This window comes from Anser brachyrhynchus (genome assembly GCF_964034855.1).
Source record: "Anser brachyrhynchus genome assembly, chromosome: 3".
Taxonomy (NCBI): domain Eukaryota; kingdom Metazoa; phylum Chordata; class Aves; order Anseriformes; family Anatidae; genus Anser; species Anser brachyrhynchus.
In genome coordinates this window covers 37,369,834-37,381,394 of record NC_137696.1, presented here as the reverse complement: position 1 = coordinate 37,381,394, position 11,561 = coordinate 37,369,834, and the positions used below count along the sequence as shown (strand labels likewise).

The 11,561-nt window shown below is 47.7% G+C and overlaps 1 protein-coding gene across 1 annotated transcript; it reads right to left on the bottom strand.

The window, feature by feature from the left end:
* Positions 1-120: 120 nt before the first annotated feature.
* On the bottom strand, positions 121-10,873 carry CCDC167 (coiled-coil domain containing 167). Its single transcript, XM_080586168.1, has 5 exons — positions 10,727-10,873; positions 4,847-4,941; positions 2,665-2,717; positions 690-834; positions 121-589 (listed from the first exon to the last, which is right to left on the bottom strand). The coding sequence occupies exons 1-4, from the start codon at positions 10,763-10,765 to the stop codon at positions 731-733; spliced, it is 291 nt and encodes a 96-aa protein (XP_080442294.1). The 5' UTR covers positions 10,766-10,873; the 3' UTR covers positions 121-589; positions 690-730.
* Positions 10,874-11,561: the final 688 nt, after the last annotated feature.

Here is an 11,561-nt window from a genome sequence, read left to right as displayed (position 1 = left end):
ATCCAGCCTTACTGCGATGGAATGTGTGCCAGCAGTGAGATGAGAGACAGCAGGATCCTAACAAAGGAGTGGCCTGAGAGACCTGCTACAAAACTGGGGAAGGAAGGAAAAGCTGGGAGCTACAATGTCAACTTTATTTAAAGCCCTCCACAGGCACTTCCATGCCTGGGAGGTGGTAGTAAAATCTCTTCTGCAGGTGTTGATTCTCAGAGGCACAAAACGGTTACCAAGCTTTGATGCACAGGAGAGGTAGGTAGATCTTTTCAAAGCCCAAGCAGCAAGATCTCAAGTTGGCTGCTATGTGCTTGCAGAAGAGATACCTACTTCCCATCTGTTTTTATGGAGGTAGGGTTCTCCTGGTCCTGGAAATTAGTGTGGAAGAGGAAACATCTTTATTTAGCTCAGTTCTGTCTGCAACCAGCAAGGTCCTCTTCAAAAAGAGCATACTGCCCTCCTACATCCGGTCTTGACTGGATGTTTGGTAAGACAGCCCCACCTGGAGTTATGCTCAACCTGCTTTCCCAGCGTGAGTGTGCTGTGGTGTCTGCTTTGCCTGCTGGACCTCTCAGTTCTCAGAGAAAAAGTTTCCCTACAATGAGGTTTGGAGAGGACAAATGAGAACAACGCCCTGAAATGCTGATCCTCACCCTTGGGGAGGTGCAATGGTGAGAGGACGAAGAGTTCCTTACAGGAGAGCCATCTGGTCAGCAGGGAGAATTCTCGAGTGCAATCACATAGTCCAGCAGGCATAGATGAGAGCGATCAGCAAGGCCATGGCCACAGCAAGAGCAGCATTCTTGCGATTTTCCTTCCGAAGCACACTCAGTTCCTTCTCTGTGAAGCAAACAAAACCCTTGCCTGTGAACATTCTTGTGTTGTTACTCTATCTCCTTTCAACATGGTCTTACAAGCACCATCTCACCATGACCCAGGGGCAACTCTTGGGATCAGTCTCCAAAGCTGCTAGTTCTAAACTATTCTGGGCAGGAAGGAGCCTAGCAAGAGCCCTTCTCATTGGCTAGTGCTCATCCTGTTAATCTCAGTAACTGCTCTTAAGAATGCTTCAGTCTCAGTCCTGTTTGCAAATGACCTTGTTCTGGGACCATACTAAGGGCAGCCTGGTTCATTAGAACAACTGTTTATTCCTTAAGGCAATGAAGAAGAGGACGGCATGTAGAGAGCTATTTTTACTCTCTATTTTTTCCCTAGGCATAAGTTCAGGACTCTCAGTCCAGTATCTTTTCCCAGTCCTTAAGCTAACTCAAATACAATGAACTAGCACAGCTATCAGAAGAGGCTCTTAGCTCTTCTTTCTGCCCCCGCTCTTCGTGTGGTACAAGTATTCACAGCCACGCAGCAACCTCCTTCAACGCACATGGCTGCAGAAGTGGTGGCAGGGGCAGGAGGTCACACAAACCCCAGCACAGCTCTGCCAGCTTCAACTGACAGAGCAATGGCATTGTCATTCATGGCCTCAAGTGTGTCAGCCTGGAGTAAGTACAGATTTAATTTGAGGCCATAGTGATGATCTAAAAAGGCTGGGTGCAGAGGCACTGTGTGTTCTGTTCCAGGAGGAGCAGCCCTCACCATTAGGGCAGCCTGTTGGATGATGGCTGACTGCTGGTAAATGGGTGGCAGCCACAGCCTGACCCTTCTGCTGTCTCTGGTGGTAGGCCCTCAGGGAACAGGTTTGAAGCTCTTTAAAATAATTGCTAGTCTTCTGGAAAGAGTCCTTTAACATGAGTTAAAATTGTAAATTCACTGGCCAAGCCTTGGCTTTCGGTTCTCTAAGTCTAAAGAAACACTTGTGCTTCTCTCCCATGTGCTTGCGCTGCTGCAGAACAGCTCTGCTCAGTGAGCTGAGCCAGGAGGAAGGCTAATTTCACACATAACAAGGTGACTGAAGCATCAGGCTCCCCCTATCGAGACAGCAAAGCTTCACTCTCTGCTTTGGTTTCACTTCCAGTAGGACCAGGCTCAATATGCAGTATAAAGGGGTCCCCATCCTGCCTACAGCCTAACTGCAGTAATTTAGAGGGAACAGCAGCGGCCATTCTCCCTGCTCCACGCACATGATGATGTGCCTGTACTTGCTAGGCTTGTAATGCTCTCCAAGAGAGCAGACTGTCTTCAATGTGTAAGACATACAGCCATGCACCAGCAGCTCATCAGGAAAAGATGTTCACAGAACCAGGGGAGAATGTGTCCCACAACTCAGTTCAGTGCTTCCAACGTAGTCAAAGCTGCTGCCTAGGCAGAGCCCAAATGTTCCAGCTCCTATCCTGTGAGCAAGGCAGCAGCCTCACCTTCCCTTAAACCTGCATAATTAAAAACAACAACAACAACCACAACAAAGTGGAGAAGTTTTTAAAAGCCACTCTGTTGGCTAAGATTTTCTAAGGACACGGAGTTTGGGGTACATGAAAAGCACGTTTTACCCCCCTTATCAGCTGATATACTATTTTTTTTCCCCTAAGACAACATGTCTCAAGAGGGAGGATCTGGACTCCTAATACGCTGACCAGATTTCCCTCAGTTTTGCTCCGTTTGGATGAGCGTAAATTCAAAAGACAGAAGTTATTGTGGCAGGAACTTGAAGATGAAGCTAAGCTGCAGCACTGATGCCATCCAGCCCAGAGGGACCATTTTTAATGAAGCTCTTACCATAGTTGTCAGCTTTGGTCATTAGTAGGTTTCTCTCTCTCTCCAGTGACTTCCTGTAATGAGAAGAGGAGTTCATTACCTGCGAGGCACAACACAGCCTATTTCTTTGCTCCTATGATGGAAGAGAAACTCTGGCCCAATAGCAGGAATATTTGCTCACAGAATGAGCCCCTCACCCTTCACTGTGGAGAGGTGACGGTTTAGAAACCCCCTGCTGAGCAAAAAGGATGCAGCAGTTTCAGATGGCTTTTTCCTCTCAAGCTGCTTTGTGTCTCTCCTTTGAGAAGTGTCAGAACAGTGCTCTGCCTGCTGGAGAGCCCCCTACCCAGTTCCCCAAGGTGGGGTAAGAAATTCTGCCACGGCTACAAGATGAGGCATGGTCCGTACAAGCTCTCTGCAGGATCCTGCTCCTCCGGCACATCTGGCTCAGTGCTGGTGTAGTAATTCTCCTCACTGATTGAAGCCTGGATCCCTTTGCCAGGGTACCCAATTTACATACCCTGGTCAGCTTGGAAACAAGCTGAATCCAAACCCAGCAACAACCACCTAAACAACCTGTTGTTCGACTGAAGACTCAGGATAACAGTAGTAACAAGTAAACAGACCTACCCAGCCCTTGTCTGAAACTGCACAAGATAATTAATATACTGATTAAATATAAAAGCAAACCAAATTGCCTGAAAGCAGCTGCATTTCCATTACAGCAGCAGGGACGTGGCCACTCCTTTCAGACTGTGTGCATACAAACAAAGCTGCACTAACAAATTATCTCATCACTGAGAGCAGAGAGAAGGCAGAAAGTGTAATAGTTTGTTGTTCCCCTTGGGGCAGAGCAAGAACCTGCAGTAGGAAGAGATTCCAAACCTATGTGTACAGCTATTAAGTGCGGGATGGCAAGAAAACAAGCTGCATAAGCAGCAGGAGAGGCAAGAAGGGCTCTTAGAGGCAACTGGAAAAAGGAAACACACAGTGCAGCCAGGAGGATGTGAGAAGACATTTGCCAGCATGACTGAGGTGCTACTCAGAAATCTGCCTCGTGAAGGGAGTCAAGGAAGGTGCTTTGAGAATGAGACAGGAAAAAACTGATAACTGAACTTTGAAGCAGGAAAGCAGAGCTCTCCTTTGTGAACTATGTTTATCATGGTACCTTCTTCCATGGTTTTTGAGATCATCTGGATTAGGGGAACGGAATTTCCATTTCCATCTCCACCCAAGTTGTAAAATTCAGAAAGCGTCCCAGAAATCCCTAATCTTAATTCTTTGCTCTAGGCCCTATATTTCAGAGAGAAATCATACAGGTATATTCCATCTTGTCAAGTTACTGCAACTGTAGGTTTGTTTGATGGCCACTTCAGCAGCAGATGAAGAATACAGATAGTAAACATAGGAAGAAAAATGTAGGTAACGGACTGGTGAAATGAAGAGCTAGAGATGAGGGATAAGGGAACACAGGACCCTGTCCAAATATGAATGGGGGATATAAAACTCCAGTAAAGGAGGAGGAAAAAAGAGAGAGGGTGGCTCAAGAAATGGCAGGCAAAGCGAGATAACTGAATGGAAAGGAAGAAAAAAAGAACACAGGCTGAGGCTGGTAAATATCAGGGTGTGAAAAAGTCATCACTGCAAGGATGATTTGTAACTGGGTTCTGTAAGAAAGCAGACAACAGGAACTTTCTCTTCCTTGGTCTGTAATTGAACTTCCCAGCCTTTTTGGTGGGAGCAGAGCAACAGGATGCTGATGACTGGAAGAGTGTCTGCAGGCACAGAGATCTGAGAATCAGCTGGGAGATGTAGGATCTCTTGCTTCGTGCTAGAGAAATACCAGGTTCTGCCTGTGTCTGCTATAAAATCCAGCTCAGAGGCCAGGTCAGTTCAGCTTTAAAAGCTTACAGCTAGCCTGTTTCCCAGCAGGCCAAGACCCAGCTCTGCGAACAAACAGCCAAGTTTTGGGCACTGCTTGGCTGGGTGCAATACAGGTTTGAAAGGGAGGCTGTTCATTAGATAAATCTCTCTGTGTATCACTGAACTCACATTGGCATGTTCCCCAAGTAAGCTCCAACCTGGAAGAAGAGCCTTGTCATGGGGAACCACACATTCCCATCCCTCCAAGAACCCTTGCTCAGTCCTGCAGCAGGATGACAGCTAGCTGAAGTGTGCAGCTGCGAGAGGTGCTCATCCATACCTTCCTTCAGGGCTGAGCTTCTCCCTGCGCAGTTTGAGATCCACCTCCTCCATGCTCTGTCTGCAGAGCGCCAGCTTCTCCTCCAGTCCATCAATCTGAAAAACAACGCACCAGTCGCTGTCATTTCCTCTCCAAGTAACACGGATCCATCCCCACTGAAGGGTGGCAGTTCAGCCACTCCACCTCCTTCCTCCCCAAACGAAGGGAGGAGCAGACCCAGCTCCGCGCAGAGATCACAGCACAGAGCCCACCACCTCCTAGACATCAGCCTGTGCTGCACCCCGGACAGCTGTGTTATTGCAATCCCAGATACAGCCAGGCCAGCTCTAACACTCCCAGCTGTGTGGCTGGCCAGCACCTTTTCTGAGATCCAATCCAGTTCCAGCCTGTTCTAGTTTCTTTGTATGTGGCCCCACAAGCAAAGACGTGACCCAGGCTGTCTTTATGCAATTAAAGTGGTATACAATGCAAGGGACCGGCCTTGGGCAAAGCCTCAGGGATAAGGTCTTGATTTAGTGCTGCAAACAGAAGTAGGCATTCGTGGGACAAGACTGCAAAGCACCCTCGGCTCTGTGTGTGTGTAGGGGTGGGAAGGGAAAAACGCTGATGCTTGTGGGCACATGGATTGCCCAGGCATTAGTCCTACCAAGGCCAACAGCTCTCCTGGGAATCATTCCTCTCTTCTGCCTGGCAACCAGAGCACAGACATCTTTAGCAATACTTTGTCTTTCAGGCTTGCTTCCAGCAAGGAAACTGTGGAGTAATCAGATAATACGAACACGACATCGTAGCCTGAAAGATGGCCTTGCTGCCCTGAGGTGGCAGCGACCTCTCTTTTCAGCTACCTCACCCCACGCTCCTGCTGTGTCTGGTTCTCCAAACAAGGCCAAAGCCAGCTACATCTCTGGCAGCGCAGCCTTTCTGTGGCAGCAGCCCTCACAAACCAGAAGGTAAGAGGCAGCAGGGTCCTGGGGAAAGTACCTAGGCAGTGTATCACACCAACTGCCTGGACACCAGAGAGAGAGCACAAACGGTCCCATGAACAGTGATATGGGAAAAATAAAAATAAAATCAAAGGTACTAATCCACAATTATTGCTGCTGCGGGGGATCAGCTCTGTCCTGAGCTCGTTAGCAATCTCACACCTTCTGTTCAGGAAAGGCAGGCAGGAGTTACAAACATGCAGGATGGGGCAGGAGGCCTGATGTAAAGGGGAGAACAACACAGACTGCAAAAAGGAGCTCGGCCAGTCAGCTGAACAGTCTCATGGCAAGGCACACAGCAGTGCTGGGGACAGGGGCATGGTTAAAAAGGCTCAAACCTTTGCATCTTACTATTCCAAAGTCTCCCAAGTTGGCTCTGATCATATTTATCAGCAAGTTCACTTAATGGCAGAGTGCAGGAGAGTGAAGGAGGGGTGCCCACCCGATCCATTCAGGGCGCTGAGCTTTGAGAACGACCACCTCAATCACCCGTTCCCACCATCTGCAGCCGATGGTGTCTCTGCTTCCTCCCGTGTTGGAAACCCTCACATACACCTTGCAAGAGGTACTTCAATGTGTGTCACCTGGCTCCTCCTCTGCCAGTAAACTTACTACAGTGCCCCATGCCTTCTCTGGAAGAGGGGCTTAAAAATCATGGTAAGTAATGCAATTTAATGAGAGCTTTGGTTAGTAAGCTGCCAGCCCACCACTACGTTAGCCACGCCGTTGCACTCCCCATCCTCTCCACCAGAAGCATTCCTTCTGCTCACTTTGCAGCTGCTCTCACTGGTACGCTCTCTGCCCATGCTGTCATCTTTTCATGAGAAATAACACAAGGATATTCAGCCCAGCTCTGCCAATGCTCTTACTTTCTGCTGACTAGAAATCTCCAGATTCCACACAATACTTTAAAAGTTGCAGCTGTTTTTACTGCTCTTAAATCAAAACCAAAGTTTGGTTCCCCTGCTGGAGAGCAATAATTTGCTAATAAACCACATGGCCTAGAACTGCAACATCGGTTTTGCTGAGCTGGGGGCACAAGGGACGCAAAATAATAATAATAATAAAAAAAAGGCAAAGAAGAAGGAACAGATTGCTGAATGAACGAATTATTTTTTTCTCTCTGAAATCCTGCAACATCTTTTCTTCAGGCTGGTCTGGGGCATTAGAGGTTATAAGGAAGGTTGAGAGTGAGGATTTTCAAATGTTATCTACTCACAGTGCCTTGGTTTCCTTACTTGTAAATTAAGACAAAAGTATCTGCCTCCTGAATATGGCTCATGTACAGGAAGAGCCCCAGATGATGACCAGAACTATAGGCAGAGCACCATCTTGACACACCGCTGCCACTGCTTCACTTGGGATTTAGGGCCTGCTTCTGCGTGCTAGGAATCTCTTAGCAGAGAAGCCATCCAAGCAACTCTTCACTGCAGGGCAAAGGAGAGTGAGGAAGAGGAAAATAAGCATGGGGAGAAATTAGGAACACCTGGGAATTACTGATTACTCTCAGGCTGCTGAGAAAACTCCCAAGGGAGCTATAACCTGTAAAGCTGTAGCAGCAGAACCTATGAAGTTTTGGCATAATTCCCAGCAGCAGCTCTCCGAGAGAGCAATCCTAGCAGCAGGTGCATACCTGAGCTCGTTGCGGATGACAAGCCTTCCCTCTAACTGCTGCATGAGAAGGCCAGCTGGGGCACGTATCTAGGCCTACGGAAGGCCTGCATGAAGACAAAGAGCCAAGCTCGCTTAGCAGGATGCACTGCACCTCACCCTGGCTTATCTTTTTAGTGGCAATCTCACAACAGTTGTGGATAAGTTGTGAAGAAGAATCCTCGCTCCTCCTGGCTCTCCTGTCCACAAAGGCATTCTTCTGGGACAGAGCTGAAGTGCAGCACGTGGGAAGCTCACCTTACAATGCCTCAGGTTCACGTGCTCCACAGCAGGGACATCTTTAAGCAATGTCTTTAAGTAGTGCTAATTAGAAGGGGCAAGTGAGACAGGTGCTTAACACAGCAGCTCGGGGTACACAGAGTTGCCCCTCTGCTCCCCGTGAGCCACTCTGGAAAGTGAAGTCCCAGCAGCTTCATCCCACACAGCTTCCCTCACTCCAGAAAGCATGACAAGGTTTTGAGCCATTTCCTCTGAAATCTGGCAACACCTGCTCACAGTCCGGACACTTTTTTAAACCAGCGGGACCCAGAGCACATTTCAATCCAAACTGACTTACGCACTTATTACAAATCTTATTTGTCAGGACTACATTGGGCAGGGAGCCCAAAATGGCTCACATAAAAGGCAGACCAAGAAAAAAAAAAAAGAGAGAAGGAAGCAGCTTTGCTTACAGAGTTGAGCTAGATTAGATCCCTTTTAATACATTTTGTAATGAATTAATAAAAGCTTTCTTTCCAGCAGAAAGGCTAAAAGCACTTTTCAAGAACTGGCATCCACCCTCTGCTTTTATGAATTCCCTAATTAAGATGCTGGCAAAGAGCCACATCACATATACATTGACATCCAACAGCGTTGGGTAATGAGGATTTTGTCTTCTGACCCTCATAAAACAGATCAAAGCCAAATGAAGAGGTGGGGGCAAAGAAAAAAGCCTTCCTTAAGCAGTCTTCTGATGCCTTGTCACCTGCCAGCACACTTGAACAGTTCTTTTCACAGAAGAATTAGTGGTTCTTGCATCCACAAATTTGGCTGCCTTATTAAGAAAAACGGTCCAGCAGGGACCGATTTTTTGCAATGTTTAAATTTAAATGCTAACTTGTAGTTTGGGTATACACACATTTTTTTTTTTTTAACCACGCTCTCAGAATCATTCACTTCATGCCAAATCATTTTGCAAATGTTGTACCCACAGGCTAGGCAACATTTACCAGGCAGGTTACTACACAGTAGAGGATGATCCACCAGAGAAGTCCTGCAGATCAAACCTTTGTGGTGGTAGAGGAGAAAGGGCTGGATCCCACCTGCATCTCCTTCAGCCTTGAATCTATCCAGTTAGTCGGACCCCTGCCTCAACTCAGTGGCTCTGCAGGACAGCACACAGATGTGACCACAGAGCATTCTGAAACATCCTCTAAAAACAACTTCAGTGAATAAGGACTACTACTTCCATCCTTTTCCCTATCCTTAACTCTTCCATAGGCACTGATCAGTCTTTGTCAGAAGCAGGATTTGGGAACTATACATAACAATACTTTCTCCAAATCCACACTCAGTATTTTGGAGCTCAGGCACTCACTGAGCACCTGCTCTCTTTGCACTTCCTAACCCTACCTGTCACCCCTCCCCGGTTGGCTAAGCCACAAGGGTATTTTTAGGAGCTACAATACCCCATGGCAAGGAGTTTCATGGCACATCCACAGGCTGGGGGGAAGAACCAACCCCTCCCTGTTTGTTCTGTCCCTGTCATTTGCTAGCTTCACTTGAAGGCTCTTGTTTTTATACTGAAGAGAGTGAACATTCATTCTTTGTTTAAAAATTACAAATGGCATACAAAGAATATAGACCCATACTGGGTCCCCTTTCAGTCACGTTTTCAAGTTTAAAAGAACCCATCTGCTTAATTGTTTCCTGCATAGATAGTTTCCCCACCTTTGATCATCATTGCCACTCTCAAACTCATTCCACTTTCATTATATTGCTACAAAATTGACCAGAGCCTTCCCAGTTTCCTTTTCCTGATGGATCTCACGAAGACAGTTCTGTACAGCTCAGTGTTGTCAATGGGGCTGCCTGCTGAAGGACTACAAAGCTATAAGAAAGGAGAAGTGGTGTGAGTTTAAACCATCACAACATTATGGAGACATTTATATCACTTTAAACCAGGTTACATCAATTGCACCTGCAATTTGTAAGTGCAAGCTAATCTGATAAGTGTCCATATAGAAAATTGCATTCATTTAGCATCATGACTCCAGTTAAACAAGCATGACTCTGCCTAGATTAGGCCTTTCAAAGACGGCCATGCATCATGTCATATTAAGACTCATTTGGAAAGTTTTATCAATCATAACAGCTCAGAAGATAACAGTGAACTGAATGGAAGTTTAAATTACGAAATCAGCATCTTGGCTGTCAAGTATTCAGACACCTGACACACAAACTTCACTGCCTCTGGCTTCAAAGGATTTTGTTTTCTTCCTAACTTTCAGTCAGCACCCCTCTCATCATTGCAAGAGGGAAGGACTTTATCTTTTAGTAGTATTTTTGCACCAAGAGGTCACATTTTCATTTATTACACCCCGAAGAAGAGCAGTTCTGCAATCCTTTCAAAACTAGCTTGTTCTACCATGACAACACGCACACAGAAATCTAAAGATACCACAAATTCCAAATGCTTTGCCAAAACATTGTGGCAACCGAAACCAAACCCTTTTCATTCTGCGACCAGCGACCCTGATTGGGCTCACCCTTTTTAACACCTCCCCTTTTGTATGGCAAAGCCTACCACCAGCTTGTCTGTCTCCTTGTCTGTCACATCTCAAAAAAACCATTTCAGCTCCCCTTGCTAGGCTGAGCGAAGATACTTGGACAGACAGCACAGTCCCCTCCGAACTCCCTTTAACTGTTATATTTGGGTTAGAGAGCCCAGAAATGTCTGTTTCTCCAGCGTCACCTCCCCACAACGACGGAGCCAGCGCTAAGCGCAGGAGCAGACCGAAATCCCCTCAGAGCGCTGCCGGTCCCAGCGATGCCATCGCACCACAAAATGGCGGCCGAGCCCAGCGCCCCGTGTCCCCCCCGGCACCCACCGGGAGCAAGCAGCAGGCAGAGACTGACTACGCCGCCGCCCCTTATCTAGGCCCCTGAGGGTGCTCCGCCGCCTCATATCGCCCCATATCGCCCCATATCGCCCCACATCGCCCCTCGGCCGCCGCCCACCCCTCACCTCCCGGGCCACGCTCAGCCCCTCTCGCCTCCTGCCCATAGTCCCGAGCCCGCCCGGCGCCGCGCATGCGCAGAGCGCCCGCTCCCCGCTCGCCAGCCCGGGCTCGGCCACGTCGGCGCGGCCGGCGCCATCTTTGTGAGGCGCCGTGCCGGGGGGTGGGGGGGGCGCCATCTTTGTGAGGGCGGCTCTGGGGATGGCGTTTGAAAATAAAGGGACGAAGGGGGCCGTGGTTTTGTTGAATATCTTTTCACCGAGAGCTTTAGGTTGTCTTTGGGGCTCTCTTCCCAAAGCTTTGTGTTAAAGCAGCTGCTGGAAAAGCCAGCTGCCTGAGCTGCCTGGAGGTAGCATTTTGTGCACGCCAGCCGGTTCATTGCCAGATGCTGATCACGATGTTACATATGCATGGCAGCTTTTGTCCCGACCCTGGAAAGCTTTTTATGAACCGTTGCTATCTTGCGTTTAAAAAAATCATAAACAAGCAAGAAACACCACTGAAATGCACCTGTTTTTGTGGTAGGGCATCACTGCTACATGACAGAGAACAGCAGAGCTATCTGCTGTCCAAAACCAGAAGGCTGGGCAGCAGCAGCGTTTATTAAAAAGACAGGCTGAATTTTCTTTTTCACTAAATACACTCTGCTGACTGAATTTCGGTAGGCTCTCAGGAATGTGTATTCCTATCATAGAAGGAGTGCTAATACTAATGCTTAATTTGTGTGTTTAACTTTTCTTTCAAAAAAATCCTCTGTATTTTCCTATGGGAGGTGCATGCATCTGTGATAGCATCATTCTGATTTTCTACCTGGAGAAACTGAGGAGTAGGTGTACTTTTCTC